Raw genomic sequence first — 26212 nt, 5'->3', positions numbered from 1 at the left:
GTGGGCAAATGTGTGTATGTGGTGAATGGCCCCAGTAAGGGAGTGTGGGCAAATGTGTGTATGTGGTGACCGGCCCCAGTAAGGGAGTGTGGGCAAATGTGTGTATGTGGTGACCGGCCCCAGAAAGGGAGTGTGGGCAAATGTGTGTATGTGGTGACCGGCCCCAGTAAGGGAGTGTGGGCAAATGTGTGTATGTGGTGACCGGCCCCAGAAAGGGAGTGTGGGCAAATGTGTGTATGTGGTGAATGGCCCCAGTAAGGGAGTGTGGAGAAATGTGTGTATGTGGTGACCGGCCCCAGTAAGGGAGTGTGGAGAAATGTGTGTATGTGGTGACCGGCCCCAGAAAGGGAGTGTGGGCAAATGTGTGTATGTGGTGACCGGCCCCAGAAAGGGAGTGTGGGCAAATGTGTGTATGTGGTGAATGGCCCCAGTAAGGGAGTGTGGGCAAATGTGTGTATGTGGTGAATAGCCCCAGAAAGGGAGTGTGGGCAAATGTGTGTATGTGGTGACCGGCCCCAGAAAGGGAGTGTGGGCAAATGTGTGTATGTGGTGAATGGCCCCAGTAAGGGAGTGTGGGAAAATGTGTGTATGTGGTGACCGGCCCCAGTAAGGGAGTGTGGGCAATGTGTGTATGTGGTGACCGGCCCCAGTAAGGGAGTGTGGGCAAATGTGTGTATGTGGTGAACAGCTCCAGTAAGGGAGTGGGAGCAAATTTGTGTTTGTAGTGAACAGCAGGGGGAAGTGGCACATTGTGGTGATTATCTGTGTGATGCAAGCGGGGGCAGTATGGATGTTATCACTCCTCTGGAGATGAATCTGGACATCAGAGCTGAATATTATGACGCTATATCCTGTAACCACACATAGGACATATCTGACTCCTCTGCATATCTCCAAACTAATCTCCCAATATACTCCAACATGAAATCTCTGGTTTTCCCAAGATCTCCTTCTCTCCTCCACACTTATCTGTTCCTCATCAAAGACTTTTCCCGAGTATCCCATCTACTCATCGAATTCTGTGCCTCATTACATCAGATTATCTGCTACACTCGCAAGCTTCAAATGGAACTTGAAAACCCATTTGTTCAAAAATGCCTACAGTCTCAAATTACCCCACCACCTCACCACCACTGAAGCTGCTGCCTCACCACCACCAGAGCTGGCACCTTCCCACCACCGGAGCTGCTGGTTCACCACCATGAAAGCTGTCACCTCACCACCACCGGACCTGCTACCTACCCACTGCTGGATCTGCCGCCTCCCCACCACCAGAGCTGCTGCCTCACCACCACCAGAGCTGGCACCTTCCCACCACCGGAGCTGCTGGTTCACCACCATGAAAGCTGTCACCTCACCACCACCGGAGCTGCTACCTACCCACTGCTGGATCTGCCGCCTCTCCACCACCAGAGCTGCTGCCTCACCACCACCAGAGCTGCTGCCTCACCACCACCGGAGCTGCTGTCTCACTACACCATCTACAGTCTCTTTCCCATTATCCTATAGAATGTCCCATTATCCTATAGAATGTAAGCCCTATAAATGGAGCTCTATAAATAAATAAATAAACAATAATAATAATTTAGGGAGCACTTTTGTTTCCAAGATGCTTTCCAGGAAAGTTGACAATTTTTGGTTTAATGGAACCCCTGGTTCAAAGGTTACGACCAAGACTTCAAGAAAATATGGATTGATACTGAAGGGGGCTGAAAAGAGAGAGTCTGGGCAGTGCAACAAACAACAACTGAATGTTAGGTGTAAACAGGTTGAGGAGCTGGATGTGGCCCCTGTGAACAGGGATCTGACATAAAAGGGTATGTGCCTGTTCAGATTTAGAAGCGCTGAACTATGGGCCCTAGGAGAATATTCCGATCCCCCTCTACGTTGAGTAAGTGCTCATTCTCCATTTCCTTACTGGAATATTATCCATAATATCTATAAAGGTATTTCTCAATCTTCACATAAGGAATAAGCCCAGGTGGGGAATATTGGCTCCAATGTCACCTCCACATTAAATTATCAGCTGGAGGTTTGGGACCCATTTCTGCATCAGAGCAGAATTTGTGTGGGTCACCTTAACCTGGTTTTTATTTGGATCAAAGACTAGATCTTGCAGGAGAACTCAGTTATTTATGTCCACCGGATCGTTACCTGTGTAAAGTGGAAGAGTTGGAGAATGCACAAGAGCACTGCAAGTTCTCTGATCATCTTCACCTGTGAAGAGAATTAACAAAGTCATGAAGTCCTGCGTCATCTTATGTTATCCTAAAAACTTTACTCTTCATTCAGTCAATGTGCATTGATTTCTGGTTAACACACCGATCTCACATCCAGCCTATATTACTGGGAGAGACACACAGAGCTCACATCCAGCCTATATTACTGGAAGAGACACACAGACCTCACATCCAGCCTATATTACTGGGAGAGACACACAGACCTCACATCCAGCCTATATTACTGGGAGAGACACAGAGCTCACATCCAGCCTATATTACTGGGAGAGACACACAGACCTCACATCCAGCCTATATTACTGGGAGAGACACAGACCTCACATCCAGCCTTTATTACTGGAAGAGACACACAGACCTTACATCCAGCCTATATTACTGGGAGACACACAGACCTCACATCCAGCCTATATTACTGGAAGAGACACACAGAGCTCACATCCAGCCTATATTACTGGGAGAGACACACAGAGCTCACATCCAGCCTATATTACTGGAGAGACACACAGAGCTCACATCCAGCCTATATTACTGGGAGAGACACACAGACCTCACATCCAGCCTATATTACTGGGAGAGACACACAGAGCTCACATCCAGCCTATATTACTGGGAGAGACACACAGAGCTCACATCCAGCCTATATTACTGGAAGAGACACACAGACCTCACATCCAGCCTATATTACTGGGAGAGACACACAGACCTCACATCCAGCCTATATTACTGGGAGAGACACAGAGCTCACATCCAGCCTATATTACTGGGAGAGACACACAGACCTCACATCCAGCCTATATTACTGGGAGAGACACAGACCTCACATCCAGCCTTTATTACTGGAAGAGACACACAGACCTTACATCCAGCCTATATTACTGGGAGACACACAGACCTCACATCCAGCCTATATTACTGGAAGAGACACACAGAGCTCACATCCAGCCTATATTACTGGGAGAGACACACAGAGCTCACATCCAGCCTATATTACTGGAGAGACACACAGAGCTCACATCCAGCCTATATTACTGGGAGAGACACACAGACCTCACATCCAGCCTATATTACTGGGAGAGACACACAGACCTCACATCCAGCCTATATTACTGGGAGACACACAGACCTCACATCCAGCCTATATTACTGGGAGAGAAACACAGACCTTACATCCAGCCTATATTACTGGGAGAGACACACAGACCTCACATCCAGCCTATAATACTGGGAGAGACACACAGACCTTACATCCAGCCTATATTACTGAGAGAGACACACAGACCTCACATCCAGCCTATATTACTGGGAGACACACAGATCTCACATCCAGCCTATATTACTGGGAGACACAGCTCACATCCAGCCTATATTACTGGGAGAGACACACATAGCTCACATCCAGCGTATATTACTGGGAGAGACACACAAAGCTCACATCCAGCCTGTATTACTGGGAGAGACACACAGAGTTCACATCCAGCCTATATTACTGGGAAAGACACACAGACCTCACATCCAGCCTATATTACTGGAGACACACAGACCTCACATCCAGCCTATATTACTGGGAGACACACACAGAGCTCACATCCAGCCTATATTACTGGGAGAGATACACAGACCTCACATCCAGCCTATATTACTGGGAGAGACACACAGACCTCACATCCAGCCTATATTACTGGAGACACACAGACCTCACAGACAGGCCTATATTACTGGTAGAGACACTCAGAGCTCACATCCAGCCTATATTACTGGGAGAGACACACAGAGCTCACATCCAGCCTATATTACTGGGAGAGACACACAGACCTCACATCCAGCCTATATTACTGGGAGAGACACACAGAGCTCACATCCAGCCTATATTACTGGGAGACACACAGACCTCACATCCAGCCTATATTACTGGGAGAGACACACAGAGCTCACATCCAGCCTATATTACTGGGAGAGACACACAGACCTCACATCCAGCCTATATTACTGGGAGAGACACATAGACCTCATATTCAGCCTACATTAAAGGGAGGGACACATAGAAATCACATCTAGTCTATATTACTGGGAGAGAAACACAGAGCTCACATCTAGCCTGTATTACTGGGAGAGACACACAGAGCTCACATCCAGCCTATATTACTGGTAGAGACACAAAGAGCTCACATCCAGCCTATATTACTGGGAGAGACACAAAGAGCTCACATCCAGCCTATATTACTGGGAGAGACACACAGAGCTCACATCCAGCCTATATTACTGGGAGAGACACACAGAGCTCACATCCAGCCTATATTACTGGGAGACACACAGACCTCACATCCAGCCTATATTACTGGGAGAGACACACAGAGCTCACATCCAGCCTATATTACTGGGAGAGACACACAGACCTCACATCCAGCCTATATTACTGGGAGAGACACATAGACCTCATATTCAGCCTACATTAAAGGGAGGGACACATAGAAATCACATCTAGTCTATAATACTGGGAGAGACACACAGAGCTCACATCCAGCCTATATTACTGGGAGAGACACACAGACCTCACATCCAGCCTATATTACTGGGAGAGACACACAGACCTCACATCCAGCCTATATTACTGGAGACACACAGACCTCACAGACAGGCCTGTATTACTGGTAAAGACACACAGACCTCACATCCAGCCTATATTACTGGAAGAGACACACAGACCTCACATCCACCCTATATTACTGGGAGAGACACACAGAGCTCACATCCACCCTATATTACTGGGAGAGACACACAGAGCTCACATCCAGCCTATATTACTGGAAGAGACACACAGACCTCACATCCAGCCTTTATTACTGGAAGAGACACACAGACCTCACATCCTGCCTTTATTACTGGAAGAGACACACAGACCTCACATCCACCCTATATTACTGGGAGAGACACACAGACCTCACACATCCACCCTATATTACTGGGAGAGACACACAGAGCTCACATCCAGCCTATATTACTGGAAGAGACACACAGACCTCACATCCAGCCTATATTACTGGAAGAGACACACAGACCTCACATCCAGCCTATATTACTGGAGAGACACACAGAGCTCACATCCAGCCTATATTACTGGAAGAGACACACAGACCTCACATCCACCCTATATTACTGGGAGAGACACACAGAGCTCACATCCAGCCTATATTACTGGAAGAGACACACAGACCTCACATCCAGCCTATATTACTGGAAGAGACACACGGACCTCACATCCAGCCTATATTACTGGAGAGACACACAGAGCTCACATCCAGCCTATATTACTGGAAGAGACACACAGACCTCAGATCCAGCCTATATTACTGGGAGAGACACACAGACCTCACATCCAGCCTATATTACTGGGAGAGACACACATACCTTACATCCAGCCTATATTACTGGGAGACACACAGACCTCACATCCAGCCTATATTACTGGGAGAGAAACACAGACCTTACATCCAGCCTATATTACTGGGAGAGACACACAGACCTCACATCCAGCCTATAATACTGGGAGAGACACACAGACCTTACATCCAGCCTATATTACTGAGAGAGACACACAGACCTCACATCCAGCCTATATTACTGGGAGACACACAGATCTCACATCCAGCCTATATTACTGGGAGACACAGCTCACATCCAGCCTATATTACTGGGAGAGACACACAGAGCTCACATCCAGCGTATATTACTGGGAGAGACACACAAAGCTCACATCCAGCCTGTATTACTGGGAGAGACACAGAGAGTTCACATCCCGCCCATATTACTGGGAAAGACACACAGACCTCACATCCAGCCTATATTACTGGGAGAGACACACAGACCTCACATCCAGCCTATATTACTGGAGACACACAGACCTCACATCTAGCCTATATTACTGGGAGAGATACACAGACCTCACATCCAGCCTATATTACTGGGAGAGACACACAGACCTCACATCCAGCCTATATTACTGGAGACACACAGACCTCACAGACAGGCCTATATTACTGGTAGAGACACTCAGAGCTCACATCCAGCCTATATTACTGGGAGAGACACACAGAGCTCACATCCAGCCTATATTACTGGGAGACACACAGACCTCACATCCAGCCTATATTACTGGGAGAGACACACAGAGCTCACATCCAGCCTATATTACTGGGAGAGACACACAGACCTCACATCCAGCCTATATTACTGGGAGAGACACACAGACCTCACATCCAGCCTATATTACTGGGAGACACACAGACCTCACATCCAGCCTATATTACTGGGAGAGACACACAGAGCTCACATCCAGCCTATATTACTGGGAGAGACACACAGACCTCACATCCAGCCTATATTACTGGGAGAGACACATAGACCTCATATTCAGCCTACATTAAAGGGAGGGACACATAGAAATCACATCTAGTCTATATTACTGGGAGAGACACACAGAGCTCACATCTAGCCTGTATTACTGGGAGAGACACACAGAGCTCACATCCAGCCTATATTACTGGTAGAGACACAAAGAGCTCACATCCAGCCTATATTACTGGGAGAGACACACAGAGCTCACATCCAGCCTATATTACTGGGAGAGACACACAGAGCTCACATCCAGCCTATATTACTGGGAGACACACAGACCTCACATCCAGCCTATATTACTGGGAGAGACACACAGAGCTCACATCCAGCCTATATTACTGGGAGAGACACACAGACCTCACATCCAGCCTATATTACTGGAGACACACAGACCTCACATCTAGCCTATATTACTGGGAGAGATACACAGACCTCACATCCAGCCTATATTACTGGGAGAGACACACAGACCTCACATCCAGCCTATATTACTGGAGACACACAGACCTCACAGACAGGCCTATATTACTGGTAGAGACACTCAGAGCTCACATCCAGCCTATATTACTGGGAGAGACACACAGAGCTCACATCCAGCCTATATTACTGGGAGAGACACACATACCTCACATCCAGCCTATATTACTGGGAGAGACACACAGACCTCACATCCAGCCTATATTACTGGGAGACACACAGACCTCACATCCAGCCTATATTACTGGGAGAGACACACAGAGCTCACATCCAGCCTATATTACTGGGAGAGACACACAGACCTCACATCCAGCCTATATTACTGGGAGAGACACATAGACCTCATATTCAGCCTACATTAAAGGGAGGGACACATAGAAATCACATCTAGTCTATATTACTGGGAGAGACACACAGAGCTCACATCTAGCCTGTATTACTGGGAGAGACACACAGAGCTCACATCCAGCCTATATTACTGGTAGAGACACAAAGAGCTCACATCCAGCCTATATTACTGGGAGAGACACACAGAGCTCACATCCAGCCTATATTACTGGGAGAGACACACAGAGCTCACATCCAGCCTATATTACTGGGAGACACACAGACCTCACATCCAGCCTATATTACTGGGAGAGACACACAGAGCTCACATCCAGCCTATATTACTGGGAGAGACACACAGACCTCACATCCAGCCTATATTACTGGGAGAGACACATAGACCTCATATTCAGCCTACATTAAAGGGAGGGACACATAGAAATCACATCTAGTCTATAATACTGGGAGAGACACACAGAGCTCACATCCAGCCTATATTACTGGGAGAGACACACAGACCTCACATCCAGCCTATATTACTGGGAGAGACACACAGACCTCACTTACAGCCTATATTACTGGAGACACACAGACCTCACAGACAGGCCTGTATTACTGGTAGAGACACACAGACCTCACATCCACCCTATATTACTGGGAGAGACACACAGACCTCACATCCACCCTATATTACTGGGAGAGACACACAGAGCTCACATCCAGCCTATATTACTGGAAGAGACACACAGACCTCACATCCAGCCTATATTACTGGAAGAGACACACAGACCTCACATCCAGCCTATATTACTGGAGAGACACACAGACCTCACATCCAGCTTATATTACTGGGAGACACACAGACCTCACATCCAGCCTATATTACTGGGAGAGAAACACAGACCTTACATCCAGCCTATATTACTGGGAGAGACACACAGACCTCACATCCACCCTATATTACTGGAAGAGACACACAGACCTCACATCCAGCCTATATTACTGGAGAGACACACAGAGCTCACATCCAGCCTATATTACTGGAAGAGACACACAGACCTCACATCCAGCCTATATTACTGGAGAGACACACAGAGCTCACATCCAGCCTATATTACTGGAAGAGACACACAGACCTCACATCCACCCTATATTACTGGGAGAGACACACAGAGCTCACATCCAGCCTATATTACTGGAAGAGACACACAGACCTCACATCCAGCCTATATTACTGGAAGAGACACACAGACCTCACATCCAGCCTATATTACTGGAGAGACACACAGAGCTCACATCCAGCCTATATTACTGAAAGAGACACACAGACCTCAGATCCAGCCTATATTACTGGGAGAGACACACTGACCTCACATCCAGCCTATATTACTGGGAGAGACACACAGACCTCACATCCAGCCTATATTACTGGGAGACACACAGACCTTACATCCAGCCTATATTACTGGGAGAGAAACACAGACTTTACATCCAGCCTATATTACTGGGAGAGACACACAGACCTCACATCCAGCCTATAATACTGGGAGAGACACACAGACCTTACATCCAGCCTATATTACTGAGAGAGACACACAGACCTCACATCCAGCCTATATTACTGGGAGACACACAGATCTCACATCCAGCCTATATTACTGGGAGACACAGCTCACATCCAGCCTATATTACTGGGAGAGACACACAGAGCTCACATCCAGCGTATATTACTGGGAGAGACACACAAAGCTCACATCCAGCCTGTATTACTGGGAGAGACACACAGAGTTCACATCCAGCCTATATTACTGGGAAAGACACACAGACCTCACATCCAGCCTTTATTACTGGGAGAAACACACAGATCTCACATCCAGCCTATATTACTGGAGACACACAGACTTCACATCCAGCCTATATTACTGGGAGAGATACACAGACCTCACATCCAGCCTATATTACTGGGAGAGACACACAGACCTCACATCCAGCCTATATTACTGGGAGAGACCCACAGACCTCACAGACAGGCCTATATTACTGGGAGAGACACACAGAGCTCACATCCAGCCTATATTACTGGGAGAGACACAGATCTCACATCCAGCCTATATTACTGGGAGACACACAGACCTCACATCCAGCCTATATTACTGGGAGAGACACACAGAGCTCACATCCAGCCTATATTACTGGGAGAGACACACAGAGCTCACATCCAGCCTATATTACTAGGAGAGACACACAGACCTCACATCCAGCCTATATTACTGGGAGAGACACATAGACCTCACATTCAGCCTACATTACAGGGAGGGACACATAGAAATCACATCTAGTCTATATTACTGGGAGAGACACACAGAGCTCACATCTAGTCTGTATTACTGGGAGAGACACACAGAGCTCACATCCAGCCTATATTACTGGTAGAGACACAAAGAGCTCACATCCAGCCTATATTACTGGGAGAGACACACAGAGCTCACATCCAGCCTATATTACTGGGAGAGACACACAGAGCTCACATCCAGCCTATATTACTGGGAGAGACACACAGAGCTCACATCCAGCCTATATTACTGGGAGAGACACAGATTTCACATCCAGCCTATATTACTGGGAGACACACAGACCTCACATCCAGCCTATATTACTGGGAGAGACACACAGACCTCACATCCAGCCTATATTACTGGGAGAGACACACAGACCTCACATCCAGCCTATATTACTGCAGACACACAGACTTCACAGACAGGCCTATATTACTGGTAGAGACACTCAGAGCTCACATCCAGCCTATATTACTGGGAGAGACACACAGAGCTCACATCCAGCCTATATTACTGGGAGAGACACACAGACCTCACATCCAGCCTTTATTACTGGGAGAGACACACAGAGCTCACATCCAGCCTTTATTACTGGAGAGACACACAGACCTTATATTCAGCCTATATTACTGGGAGAGACAAACAGAGCTCACATCCAGCCTATATTACTGGGAGAGACACACACAGACCTCACATCCAGACTATATTACTTGCAGAGACGCACAGAGCTCACATCCAGCCTATATTACTGGGAGGGACACACAGACCTCACATCCAGCCTACATTACTGGGAGAGACACACAGACCTCACATCCAGCCTATATTACTGGGAGAGACACACAGACCTCACATCCAGCCTATATTACTGGGAGAGACACACAAAGCTCACATCCAGCCTATATTACTGGAAGAGACACACAGAGCTCACATCCAGCCTATATTACTGGGAGAGACACACAGACCTCAGATCCAGCCTATATTACTGGGAGAGACACACAGACCTCACATCCAGCCTATATTACTGGGAGAGACACACAGACCTCACATCCAGCCTATATTACTGGGAGACACACAGACCTCACATCCAGCCTATATTACTGGGAGAGAAACACAGACTTTACATCCAGCCTATATTACTGGGAGAGACACACAGACCTCACATCCAGCCTATAATACTGGGAGAGACACACAGACCTTACATCCAGCCTATATTACTGAGAGAGACACACAGACCTCACATCCAGCCTATATTACTGGGAGACACACATATCTCACATCCAGCCTATATTACTGGGAGACACAGCTCACATCCAGCCTATATTACTGGGAGAGACACACAGACCTCACATCCAGCGTATATTACTGGGAGAGACACACAAAGCTCACATCCAGCCTGTATTACTGGGAGAGACACACAGAGTTCACATCCAGCCTATATTACTGGGAAAGACACACAGACCTCACATCCAGCCTATATTACTGGTAGAGACACACAGATCTCACATCCAGCCTATATTACTGGAGACACACAGACTTCACATCCAGCCTATATTACTGGGAGAGATACACAGACCTCACATCCAGCCTATATTACTGGGAGAGACACACAGACCTCACATCCAGCCTATATTACTGGGAGAGACACACAGACCTCACAGACAGGCCTATATTACTGGGAGAGACACACAAAGCTCACATCCAGCCTATATTACTGGGAGATATATCTAGGTTAGAACCTGGCTCAACCAATCTAATAACAGGTGCTCTGGAGAAACAGCAGACTATGTAGAAAATATACTCCGGCACACTATAGAAAAAAGTAAGGAGAAGTCCAATATGATGCTCAATAGTGTCTTTATTTTAAATTTGAATATTGTCCGACGTTTCAACCCGTCAAGGGTTTTCTTCGGGGACTAATATATAATAACAAAAGAGAAAGAAAATACATTGTCACAATAATACATCATTGTTACAAAACAACACATATCACACACAGGTGAAAATCACGTTCACATTGTTACAAAATTTGCAAACGCTGAGCTTTTCATAAAGAATGTACATGAAAAATACCCGTGAATTAAATATGGTGAATACAAGGGGATATTTACTTCTCTGTGGAAATCAATATATGATGTGGTTATAGAACCAAGGAGACCAGAAATCAGGACATACCTATGATAGATAAGATTACATTTCCTTAAACGAGCACCGAAAATTGCGTAGGGTAATTTGACACAATGGTGTCCACGGACGGTACTAGAGGGTGAGACATGAATATGTTAATACCGTAAATAAATATGAGACAAGCATAAGAGAAAAAGAGCTGTGTTTTTAGGGGTTCAGGTGAGTATACCTCAATGGATCAAGGACATCCAATCAAGTGAGTATGGAGAAACGTAAACGACCTCCACTGTTATATAGAAAGGGTTCAATATGTGAATTCCTAGAGGGTCATGTGCCTCATGTTTCTAAATGAAAAAGATCATTTATTTAAAAGAAATGCACTCATATGGAATCCAAAAAATAATTGGTCTATCTGGAAAAGAGTACCTCATGGGAGGGGCCGAGTGCGAGCCGGGATACCCCAGTCACGTTTTGGTCTAATTGACCAGTACGAATGAGAAAGTGGTGCTATGATATACAAAAGGATAAAATCCAAATTAAGACCAAAGACACATAAGGGAATAAAACCACTAAGGGTAAGGCAAAATTATGCTACCTATGAGTGTAGGAATAAGTCCTAATGGGTACTCCAGCCGTTTCAAGAATCCAAACGCGCCTATGGTTATTAACAACAACAGGTGGACCACATGAAAGTAAGGTTGTATCAGCCCCTGGATCTAAAGAGGTGAATCTCTATCCTGTTCTGAGAAAACGTATATGAATATATGACACAATGGTATAAACTGCAATGATGTCATTTTGTAATATGCGTTAGACCAATCATAAAGGCTATGTCGTACCTTCTGAGAATGATGTTGCAACAAATATGAATAAGGCTGCCTCTGTGTGGTCGCAGAACGGCAATACAGATATATGTATACCATGAATGTGAAGGTGACTACAGTAGGGCAAAAAACAGAGACAGATATATGAGGTCAATAATCACCAACCAACAGGAGATATACGTAGCAGTAAAACAACGTACCTGACCTAATGGTGACTGGACATAGGGTCCAATTATGAGCAGGCCAAAGGCTCTATTAGGAGTAGGAGAGATGATAAATGTGGAACAAATGTCAAGGAAAGAAGGTAAAGTCACGAAAAAGAGGGCAGATATCAGCAAAAAAAATGTAAAGGATATGCATCATACCTGTGTAACACACCACCACGTGCAAGGTGCCGGACGCCATGTATGGGCAGTATGGGCTTTTTATATTGTACCCGGAAGTCATAACTTCCGTTGCATGTGGTATCGTGTACGTCACACGTCACGTGTGCGCACGTCGACGTGATGGCGTCGCGTGACGAGCATGCGCGGTAAGGCCGATCGCCGCCTCGGCAGCGTCGGCGCCGCGCATGCGCTGCAGACGAAGCCCACACGCCGGCGAGTGAGGTAGAGGGAGCCAGTGTATATACACGGCGACGTGATGACATCGCGCGCCGCGCATGCGCGGTATAGCCGATCGCCGCCTTGGCAGCGTCAGCACCGCGCATGCGTGGCAGACAAGGCCCACACGCCGGCGAGTAAGGTGGGGGGGGTTAGTGTGTGTAATGGCCCGCGCAAGCGCGGAGGGACATTCCTCCCTGTCACACCCGCGGATGCGCGGAAGCCAAGCACATAATCACGAATGGTGTTTTACGCGCGTGCGCGTAGGGACACATGGCCAGGGCGCGCGCCTCGGGACAGGGCGCCACTAGGACGCCGTGCGCCGAGGGCGCGCGGAGGGCAGGTGACCCCGCGCACGCGCCTGTGTGATCTATACAAACAGTAGTACAAGTGCTGATGATAATACACGGGTGGCGCATGTGGTAATCAGGTGTTGTGGGTGACCTATGAAAAAAGAGGAAAATGTTAGAGATGCAATATGTTAGCAAATGCTACACTCCTGTGGGAAGAAATGAGATACGACTGTACAAAGCTATTCATCAATACAACCGGTTGCACTAACACAACGGGACCATCTAAATGATCACATCAAATTCGCGGTTTAACCCATGTGGTTCCAAGGTTCTGAGAGTATGGATCCAGTAGGCCTCGCGCTGTTTCAACATCCTGATTCTATTGCCGCCCCTTCTGATGGGGGGTACGTGTTCCAAGATTTGGAACTTCAGTTGTGCTACCGTATGTTTAAAAGTGATGAAATGGTGTGGGATGGGTAATAATGTTTGTTGGCAACGGATAGTAGATTTGTGCTTATTGATGCGGTCCCGGACATGCTGGGTGGTTTCCCCAACATATCCGAGACCGCACGGACATTTAATGAGATATATCACAAATGAGGAGTCACAAGTTAGGTAATCCCGTATATGAAATACCCTACCAGTATGTGGATGGGTGAATGTGTCTCCCCGGGTTAAATTATTGCACTGTAAGCAATGTAGACAAGGAAAGTTGCCTACTTTAGGAGTCCCTAAGAGGAAAGGCGTACACACCCCATCGTGTTCAGACTCGTTCTCAGGTATGAGGAATCTAGTGTTCAATATTTCTGCATATAACCTCTCTGTATCTGAAACGCGGGTATTGCAAAAAGGCCTTACATTTTGTCCAACACCACCATTTGATTCATTTTTACTAGATCAGGAACTCAGACGGTTTTATAGAACTTTACGTCTTAAAGCCCATTTCTCTAACTCTGACACTTCATTATCTACACCCTGTCCGGACAACACCCCTGGGACCTTTACATTACGTGGCCTTGATCTGAAACATCCCAGTAAATTTAGTCCCCCCAGAAATTATCACCCTGTAGAGACTTACATCTCACTAGTCTCCAAGGACATTGAGATGACACTGAAATCCATTGAGAGGGGCGAGTACAGGGTTAAGAGCAATGTCACACCAGAAGAACACAGGGCCATTCGAACACTTAGGGACAACACCCAGATTGTCATTAAGCCAGCGGACAAGGGTGGGGCGATAGTAGTTTTGGATAAATCGTATTACGTTTCGGAAATACATAAACAGCTACAGGATAGGCACACATACTGTCCTATCCCTAGGGACCCAACAAGGGACATTCAGATTAAGATTAAAGACTTGGTTAATTACCATCTATCACAGGGAAGCATTGACAACAAACTGGCTGAGTTCCTGATCAAATCTGATCCTGTCACACCAGTCTTTTACACTTTGCCTAAGATTCATAAAAACCTCCGGGCACCACCCGGCCGTCCGATTGTAGCATCCACGGATTCAGTGTTGTCCCCTCTAGCCATTACTGTGGATAGGATTTTGACACCTATGATTCCCACCATAGCGTCTTACCTTAGAGACACTTCTGATTTTTTGAGTCATCTACGCTCACTTGAAACCATTCCCTCTAATTCTCTATTGGTTACACTTGATGTGAATAGCTTATACACAAGCATAGCGCATGCGGATGGAATACAGGCGGTGGATTGGTTCCTTGAATCACAAGGCACCTTTACCACGGCACAGCAATCCTTATGTATGGACCTCATACATACAATTTTGGGAAATAACTTCTTCATTTTTGAAGATTCTTTTTTTCTACAATGCAAGGGCACAGCGATGGGGTCAAATATGGCACCACCTTATGCGAACATTTATATGGCACATTTTGAGGCCCTTTATGTGTATCAGAACCCTTTGTGGAAGAAGCATTCAGTGGTATGGAAGAGATTCATTGATGATATTTTCATGATTTGGCATGGTGACTCTTCCTCCCTGGAGCTTTTCTTCCAACAAATCAACACCTGCAGACCAGGTCTCAGTTTCACTATACACCATGATGTTCACTCCATAAGCTTCCTGGACACTATGGTGTGTCTTTCCTCAGAGGGCCATATTGAAACGGACCTCTTTGTGAAAACCACTGATCGGAACAGCCTTCTCCATTACACAAGCTGTCACCCAGCTCACACCAAAAGAGCCCTTCCTATATCACAATATAAACGGTTGGAGAGGATTGTTTCTGATCCTTTGACACGTGAACTTAGAATGAAAGAGATGGGTTCGAAGTTCGCAGCCAGAGGCTATCCTGCCCATATAGCTGACAATTGCACATTACAAACTGATATCACTCGGTCCAATGAGCCCCGTGTAGCATGTGTCAACACATATCATCCGTTCTCACCACTCATCAAAGGTATCGTTGCGCAACATTGGCCGTTACTCCACACTGCTTATCCTACCGTTCCTGAATTTTCCCAACCCCCATTGTTTTGCTATAAACGATCAAAAAATCTTAAAGATAGGTTAGTACGGGCCGACATAGGGTCTACCACTAGCACACCACGACAGACCTTCTTAGGGACTCCTAAAGTAGGCAACTTTCCTTGTCTACATTGCTTACAGTGCAATAATTTAACCCGGGGAGACACATTCACCCATCCACATACTGGTAGGGTATTTCATATACGGGATTACCTAACTTGTGACTCCTCATTTGTGATATATCTCATTAAATGTCCGTGCGGTCTCGGATATGTTGGGGAAACCACCCAGCATGTCCGGGACCGCATCAATAAGCACAAATCTACTATCCGTTGCCAACAAACATTATTACCCATCCCACACCATTTCATCACTTTTAAACATACGGTAGCACAACTGAAGTTCCAAATCTTGGAACACGTACCCCCCATCAGAAGGGGCGGCAATAGAATCAGGATGTTGAAACAGCGCGAGGCCTACTGGATCCATACTCTCAGAACCTTGGAACCACATGGGTTAAACCGCGAATTTGATGTGATCATTTAGATGGTCCCGTTGTGTTAGTGCAACCGGTTGTATTGATGAATAGCTTTGTACAGTCGTATCTCATTTCTTCCCACAGGAGTGTAGCATTTGCTAACATATTGCATCTCTAACATTTTCCTCTTTTTTCATAGGTCACCCACAACACCTGATTACCACATGCGCCACCCGTGTATTATCATCAGCACTTGTACTACGGTTTGTATAGATCACACAGGCGCGTGCGCGGGGTCACCTGCCCTCCGCGCGCCCTCGGCGCACGGCGTCCTAGTGGCGCCCTGTCCCGAGGCGCGCGCCCTGGCCATGTGTCCCTACGCGCACGCGCGTAAAACACCATTCGTGATTATGTGCTTGGCTTCCGCGCATCCGCGGGTGTGACAGGGAGGAATGTCCCTCCGCGCTTGCGCGGGCCATTACACACACTAACCCCCCCCACCTTACTCGCCGGCGTGTGGGCCTTGTCTGCCACGCATGCGCGGTGCTGACGCTGCCAAGGCGGCGATCGGCTATACCGCGCATGCGCGGCGCGCGATGTCATCACGTCGCCGTGTATATACACTGGCTCCCTCTACCTCACTCGCCGGCGTGTGGGCTTCGTCTGCCGCGCATGCGCGGCGCCGACGCTGCCGAGGCGGCGATCGGCCTTACCGCGCATGCTCGTCACGCGACGCCATCACGTCGACGTGCGCACACGTGACGTGTGACGTACACGATACCACATGCAACGGAAGTTATGACTTCCGGGTACAATATAAAAAGCCCATACTGCCCATACATGGCGTCCGGCACCTTGCACGTGGTGGTGTGTTACACAGGTATGATGCATATCCTTTACATTTTTTTTGCTGATATCTGCCCTCTTTTTCGTGACTTTACCTTCTTTCCTTGACATTTGTTCCACATTTATCATCTCTCCTACTCCTAATAGAGCCTTTGGCCTGCTCATAATTGGACCCTATGTCCAGTCACCATTAGGTCAGGTACGTTGTTTTACTGCTACGTATATCTCCTGTTGGTTGGTGATTATTGACCTCATATATCTGTCTCTGTTTTTTGCCCTACTGTAGTCACCTTCACATTCATGGTATACATATATCTGTATTGCCGTTCTGCGACCACACAGAGGCAGCCTTATTCATATTTGTTGCAACATCATTCTCAGAAGGTACGACATAGCCTTTATGATTGGTCTAACGCATATTACAAAATGACATCATTGCAGTTTATACCATTGTGTCATATATTCATATACGTTTTCTCAGAACAGGATAGAGATTCACCTCTTTAGATCCAGGGGCTGATACAACCTTACTTTCATGTGGTCCACCTGTTGTTGTTAATAACCATAGGCGCGTTTGGATTCTTGAAACGGCTGGAGTACCCATTAGGACTTATTCCTACACTCATAGGTAGCATAATTTTGCCTTACCCTTAGTGGTTTTATTCCCTTATGTGTCTTTGGTCTTAATTTGGATTTTATCCTTTTGTATATCATAGCACCACTTTCTCATTCGTACTGGTCAATTTGACCAAAACGTGACTGGGGTATCCCGGCTCGCACTCGGCCCCTCCCATGAGGTACTCTTTTCCAGATAGACCAATTATTTTTTGGATTCCATATGAGTGCATTTCTTTTAAATAAATGATCTTTTTCATTTAGAAACATGAGGCACATGACCCTCTAGGAATTCACATATTGAACCGTTTCTATATAACAGTGGAGGTCGTTTACGTTTCTCCATACTCACTTGATTGGATGTCCTTGATCCATTGAGGTATACTCACCTGAACCCCTAAAAACACAGCTCTTTTTCTCTTATGCTTGTCTCATATTTATTTACGGTATTAACATATTCATGTCTCACCCTCTAGTACCGTCCGTGGACACCATTGTGTCAAATTACCCTACGCAATTTTCGGTGCTCGTTTAAGGAAATGTAATCTTATCTATCATAGGTATGTCCTGATTTCTGGTCTCCTTGGTTCTATAACCACATCATATATTGATTTCCACAGAGAAGTAAATATCCCCTTGTATTCACCATATTTAATTCACGGGTATTTTTCATGTACATTCTTTATGAAAAGCTCAGCGTTTGCAAATTTTGTAACAATGTGAACGTGATTTTCACCTGTGTGTGATATGTGTTGTTTTGTAACAATGATGTATTATTGTGACAATGTATTTTCTTTCTCTTTTGTTATTATATATTAGTCCCCGAAGAAAACCCTTGACGGGTTGAAACGTCGGACAATATTCAAATTTAAAATAAAGACACTATTGAGCATCATATTGGACTTCTCCTTACTTTTTTCTATAGTGTGCCGGAGTATATTTTCTACATATATTACTGGGAGAGACACAGATCTCACATCCAGCCTATATTACTGGGAGACACACAGACCTCACATCCAGCCTCTATTACTGGGAGAGACACACAGACTTCACATCCAGCCTATATTACTGGGAGAGACACACAGACCTCACATCCAGCCTATATTACTGGGAGAGACACACAGAGCTCACATCCAGCCTATATTACTGGGAGAGACACACAGAGCTCACATCCAGCCTATATTACTGGGAGAGACACACAGACTCCACATCCAGCCTATATTACTGGGAGAGACACATAGACCTCACATTCAGCCTACATTACAGGGAGGGACACATAGAAATCACATCTAGTCTATATTACTGGGAGAGACACACAGAGCTCACATCTAGCCTGTATTACTGGGAGAGACACACAGAGCTCACATCCAGCCTATATTACTGGTAGAGACACAAAGAGCTCACATCCAGCCTATATTACTGGGAGAGACACACAGAGCTCACATCCAGCCTATATTACTGGGAGAGACACACAGAGCTCACATCCAGCCTATATTACTGGGAGAGACACACAGAGCTCACATCCATCCTATATTACTGGGAGAGACACAGATTTCACATCCAGCCTATATTACTGGGAGACACACAGACCTCACATCCAGCGTATATTACTGGGAGAGACACACAAAGCTCACATCCAGCCTATATTACTGGGAGAGACACACAGAGCTCACATTCAGCCTATATTACTGGGAGAGACACACAGACCTCACATCCAGCCTATATTACTGGGAGAGACACACAGACCTCACATCCAGCCTATATTACTGGGAGAGACACACAGACCTCACATCCAGCCTATATTACTGCAGACACACAGACTTCACAGACAGGCCTATATTACTGGTAGAGACACTCAGAGCTCACATCCAGCCTATATTACTGGGAGAGACACACAGAGCTCACATCCAGCCTATATTACTGGGAGAGACACACAGACCTCACATCCAGCCTTTATTACTGGGAGAGACACACAGAGCTCACATCCAGCCTTTATTACTGGAGAGACACACAGACCTTATATTCAGCCTATATTACTGGGAGAGACAAACAGAGCTCACATCCAGCCTATATTACTGGGAGAGACACACACAGACCTCACATCCAGACTATATTACTTGCAGAGACACACAGAGCTCACATCCAGCCTATATTACTAGGAGACACACTGAGCTCACATCCAGCCTATATTACTGGGAGGGACACACAGACCTCACATCCAGCCTATATTACTGGGAGAGACACACAGACCTCACATCCAGCCTATATTACTGGGAGAGACACACAGACCTCACATCCAGCCTATATTACTGGGAGAGACAAACAGAGCTCACATCCAGCCTATATTACTGGGAGAGACACACACAGACCTCACATCCAGACTATATTACTTGCAGAGACACACAGAGCTCACATCCAGCCTATATTACTAGGAGACACACTGAGCTCACATCCAGCCTATATTACTGGGAGGGACACACAGACGTCACATCCAGCCTATATTACTGGGAGAGACACACAGACCTCACATCCAGCCTATATTACTGGGAGGGACACACAGACCTCACATCCAGCCTATATTACTGGGAGAGACACACAGACCTCACATCCAGCCTATATTACTGGGAGACACACAGAGCTCACATCCAGCCTATATTACTGGAGAGACACACAGACCTCACATCCAGCCTATATTACTGGGAGAGACACACAGACCTCACATCCAGCCTTTATTACTGGGAGAGACACACAGACCTTATATTCAGCCTATATTACTGGGAGAGACACACAGAGCTCACATCCAGCCTATATTACTGGGAGAGACACACAGACCTCACAACCCAGCCTATATTACTGCAAAGTTCATTCTCACAAGACAAACATCTGAAATTTGGTTGAGAGTTCTTGGTATATTTTTTTTCTGTAAAAAAAATATACCCTCTGGTAATAAAATGTCCAGGAATACAAATAAACCACTACGTATAAATAAGACAATAGAAAGTATAATTAAACAAAAACAAAGGACACTCAAAATCTTGAAGGCTTAGAATACAGAAATAGCTTTTCAGGAGTATCAGGATCTCAATGAGAAATGTAAAAATGAAATCAAGCTCCAAAATTAGCTCCTGAAACCAAAATCACCAAAGACATTAAAATAAATCCCCAAATCCTTTACAAATACATCAATGGCAAAATGAGAACGTTGTGTAACATCAGGAGAGACGAAAAGGAACGAAGTCACACAAAGAAACTGCACAATTTTTATTTAATAAAGCGAACTAATAACATAAAAAATAAGTCCAAGAAGAAACGTGTTCCAGCTCCCCGCTCTGTAAGTGTGAGGAGTAGACCAGCTGATCCTGCACGGAAATCCAGGGAATAATAGCAGATACAAAGTAACGAAATCCAGCGGATCACAGGCAGAGGAATTAAAAACTTTCCTTTATTTTCATCGCTTTAAAAATGGATAGACCGCATCCGCAAGGCACAGCTCATCCAGTTTCCACATAACGCAGTGCCGTAAGTGCTTATTCATGGATATTATTGCGGATGCGGTCTATCCATTTTTAAAGCGATGAAAATAAAGGAAAGTTTTTAATTCCTCTGCCTGTGATCCGCTGGATTTTCATTACTTTGTATAAAAAATAAGTCATTTCAAAGTCAAAACTGTCCATAGCCTTTAAGTCTCAGAATATTGTTCTCCTGCCATCCTGTGATATAACCTTTAATACGCTAAGAACAATCATAATCGCCTTAGATTACATTATCTCGTTCTGTTTCACTTACAGGTTGAGCCTATTACACCCTATGGGAGTGTCACAAACCAGCAGCAATCTCACTGAAAGGGCATAGATATTTCATTTTCACTATCTATGAGCTCCAACCTCTCCTGCCCCCCCCCCTTTATAAGCCTATTCCCTGCCTGTTCCTGTCTCTCCTTCTCCTGCTCCCCCCCTTTATAAGCCTATTCCCTGCCTGTTCCTGTCTCTCCTTCTCCTGCCCCCCCCTTTATAAGCCTATTCCCCGCCTGTTCCTGTCTCTTCTCCTCCTGCTTCCCCCCCTTTATAAGCCTATTCCCTGCCTGTTCCTGTCTCTCCTTCTCCTGCCCCCCCCTTTATAAGCCTATTCCCTGCCTGTTCCTGTCTCTCCTCCTCCTGCCCCCCCCTTTATAAGCCTATTCCCTGCCTGTTCCTGTCTCTCCTTCTCCTGCCCCCCCCTTTATAAGCCTATTCCCCGCCTGTTCCTGTCTCTCCTCCTCCTGCCCCCCCCTTTATAAGCCTATTCCCTGCCTGTTCCTGTCTCTCCTCCTCCTGCCCCCCCCTTTATAAGCCTATTCCCTGCCTGTTCCTGTCTCTCCTTCTCCTGCCCCCCCCTTTATAAGCCTATTCCCCGCCTGTTCCTGTCTCTCCTCCTCCTGCCCCCCCCTTTATAAGCCTATTCCCTGCCTGTTCCTGTCTCTCCTTCTCCTGCCCCCCCCTTTATAAGCCTATTCCCTGCCTGTTCCTGTCTCTTCTCCTCCTGCTTCCCCCCCTTTATAAGCCTATTCCCTGCCTGTTCCTGTCTGTCCTTCTCCTGCCCCCCCCCCTTTATAAGCCTATTCCCTGCCTGTTCCTGTCTCTCCTTCTCCTGCCCCCCCCCCTTTATAAGCCTATTCCCTGCCTGTTCCTGTCTCTTCTCCTCCTGCTCCCCCCCTTTATAAGCCTATTCCCTGCCTCTTCCTGTCTCTCCTTCTCCTGCCCCCCCCTTTATAAGCCTATTCCCTGCCTGTTCCTGTCTCTTCTCCTCCTGCTCCCCCCCTTTATAAGCCTATTCCCCGCCTGTTCCTGTCTCTCCTCCTCCTGCCCCCCCCTTTATAAGCCTATTCCCTGCCTGTTCCTGTCTCTCCTTCTCCTGCCCCCCCTTTATAAGCCTATTCCCTGCCTGTTCCTGTCTCTCCTTCTCCTGCCCCCCCCCTTTATAAGCCTATTCCCTGCCTGTTCCTGTCTCTCCTCCTGCTTCCCCCCCTTTATAAGCCTATTCCCTGCCTGTTCCTGTCTCTCCTTCTCCTGCCCCCCCCTTTATAAGCCTATTCCCTGCCTGTTCCTGTCTCTTCTCCTCCTGCTCCCCCCCTTTATAAGCCTATTCCCCGCCTGTTCCTGTCTCTCCTCCTCCTGCCCCCCCCCTTGCAGACGTTGAGTCGCTATATACATCCATATCTCATGATGATGGGGTTGAGGCGGTTGAGTTTTTCTTAAGAACTACGGCTCTGGATGTCCAACTGATTGATCTCCTCCTGCTTTTATTGAGATTTATTCTTTCTCATAATTTCTTTTTATTTAAGGACCGCTTCTATCTCCAAGAGAGAGGAGTTGCGATGGGGGCGTCTTGTGCGCCCTCATACGCAAACCTCTTTCTTGGACATTGGGAGCGGTCCATTTTATATCCAGATTCGGAGATGGGCGCAGTCCATATGTGGCTGCGCTACATCGACGATATTTTTTTGATTTGGCAGGGGGAGATCAAACACTTGGACATCTTTATGCAACGACTCAACGGTAATACTAATAACATCAATCTTACTTATATCTGCAGTAATGATGAAATTGATTTCCTGGATGTGCGAGTTTTTAAAGGGAACGATGGACTTTTGTGCACAGATATTTTTCGCAAGAAAACAGCGGTGAACTCTCTTTTGAGTGCGAAATCTTCACACCCAAGTCAGGTGATTAATTCCATACCTGTTGGTCAATTTTTACGTGTGAAACGTGTCTGCTCCAGTGATGCATTGTTTGAACGACAGTCGGATGATTTGAAAAAACGGTTTGGTGCTCGTCATTATCACCACAAAGCCATACAGGATGGCTATACCAGGGCGAGGGATACCCCACGTAGTGAGTTGCTTAAAACTCACACCAAGAAGGATGATGGTGATGTGGTTCGCTTCATTACCCCTTATCATGCGCAGTGGAGGGAAATGTCAGATATTATTAAAAAACATTGGTCAATCCTTCATACTGACAATGATCTATCTCAAATTTTGACTCCATCACCTGCGATTACATCTAAAAAGTCAAAAACCCTTAAAGATCAAATTGTGAGGAGTCATTATATTCCCGCTGTTGCAAAACCATTTGGGGCTAGTAAGGGCATAAGATGGGGTTCTCGACCATGTGGAGACTGTGGCGCCTGCCCGCAGATGGACCGCGCTCTGGAATTTTGGGACTCATCACAAAAAAACACATATAAAATCACTGACTTTATCAACTGCCGGACATCAGGGATTATCTATTGGGCAATATGCCCATGTGGTCTTGTGTATGTGGGGCTCACATCCCGTGAGTTCAGGGTGCGCATTCTTGAGCACCTTCGTGACATCCGGAATGCGGCCAAACTGCACAGACCAGAAGACATTTGCATCTTAAAGAATATCCCCAAGCATTTTAAAGAATGTCATAATTCCAATTGGCGACTGTTGAAGTTTAGGGGTATTGAGCAGGTCCATCTTGGGGCTAGGGGTGGTGACCTATAAAATGCACTATTAAAAAGAGAAGCTCGTTGGATAACATTACTTGATACCACCAAACCTAAGGGTCTTAACGATTTGGTTAGTTACAGACCCTTTTTGACCTTATTTGACCTGTTGCTTTGCGGTGCTGCGCCATATAGGGTTGTAATTGCTGCTGGTTGTTCTGCCATCTGTTTTATATTTTTGTTTTTAATTATTTTTTTCATTATTTCTTTACTATATGATCCTTTAGATGTGGTGGGCTGTGTAGGCCGGACACTCAGGATAGTTGAGATGGAAAAGAAGGAATGGAAAGAAGGCGGAATTGTTGCTTACACCTATGGACTTACAGCCATGCATATGAACAGTACCCCAAAATAAGAAATATTTCATACCTTGAACTTATTATAATGTTGATGTGATGTTTATATATCTTTGTATGGATTTGGCTGTTTAGCTTTATTGTGCTGCCCTCTTTCTTTCCCCTTTCCAATATGGTGCCAATAGCCTCCGTCCTCTGTGCGCATGATTCCCTGATTCTCCCTCCTCCTCTCTGCCCAGCGCCACAATTGAGGTCTGACTTGAGCGCATGCGCGGTCTGGCCTCGGTGACGCTGGCCGGCATGGATGACGGACATCGGGTGTCACCACTCTGAGATGGTGTTGATAGCCTCCGTCCTGCGCGCGCACGGCCCCCTGATCCTCCCTCCTCCCCTCTGCCCGGCGTCCTATCGGGAGTCCGGCTTGCGCGCATGCGCGGTCTGACTTCCGGGACGCCGGGCAGCGTGGGTGATGGACATCGGGCGTCCGCGGCGCGCCACTATAGGACGGTAGGACACACTGGCCTCTATATAATCAGCCACCCACATCACCCCTGCACCTCCCGATGAAGCGGCAGCGAAACGCGTCGAGGTGCAGGGAGGTGTGCATGTTGAGGGTCTTCCCAGTCCTTTGGTAAGACACTAGATCCAGCAACGCAGTCTGTGATCCCATTCTGGATCCCGGCTTGGCAGGTTTAAATTTTTATGCATATATCTAATCATGTAAATTCCCCTTGCCACATATGGCACCATCATTAAGCAATTCTAATTGTATAAAGAGGGTTGTTTTTCATACACGTCAGGCCAAGGGCTACGTTATGTTGTCAACTGCTTCTGTGGACACATGATCAAGATCTGATTGTCTTTATGTTATCTGTGGATTGTTGCCCATATATGGTCAATCTTGCCATAATACAAACTGCTAGGCAATCCATTTAAATAACTGACACTTTATGTCCCTTGAACATCTATAGCATGCTGTGAGATCTTTGTATAACCAAGTGATTTGATTTACTGTTCGTCTGATCACTGTACCATGTTAATAATTTCTATATGATCATGTTTTCTGGGCTGGACCCTCCGGGCGCACCTTCCTGTTTTTAATATGTTTTCTACAAACACTACTGTGCACTTTGTGCTGTTCTGATTGTTATCCTTTTATCAATTTTGTACATTCATGAATAAATTTGCACCTCATTATAAAATGAAACATGGTTTTGAGTATTTAATAGATAGAGGTGCAATGATTATTTAATATGAAGGTCTTTTTGCTGTTTTTGTCCCCCCCTTTATAAGCCTATTCCCTGCCTGTTCCTGTCTCTTCTCCTCCTGCTCCCCCCCTTTATAAGCCTATTCCC

The 26212-nt window shown here is 46.2% G+C and overlaps 1 protein-coding gene across 1 annotated transcript in view; it reads right to left on the bottom strand.

Annotated features, from left to right (window-relative positions):
- The window catches only part of LOC142290093 (uncharacterized), a 115306-nt gene that overhangs the window by 47661 nt on the left and 41433 nt on the right, over window positions 1-26212 (bottom strand). The window contains exon 3 of the mRNA XM_075334028.1: window positions 2155-2217. Coding sequence (XP_075190143.1) covers window positions 2155-2217 — 63 coding nt within the window. The remainder of the gene's footprint in view (window positions 1-2154; window positions 2218-26212) is intronic.

The sequence above is a fragment of the Anomaloglossus baeobatrachus genome, chromosome 2 (assembly GCF_048569485.1).
Source record: "Anomaloglossus baeobatrachus isolate aAnoBae1 chromosome 2, aAnoBae1.hap1, whole genome shotgun sequence".
Taxonomy (NCBI): Eukaryota; Metazoa; Chordata; class Amphibia; order Anura; family Aromobatidae; genus Anomaloglossus; species Anomaloglossus baeobatrachus.
This window is presented reverse-complemented; position numbering and strand designations above follow the sequence as displayed.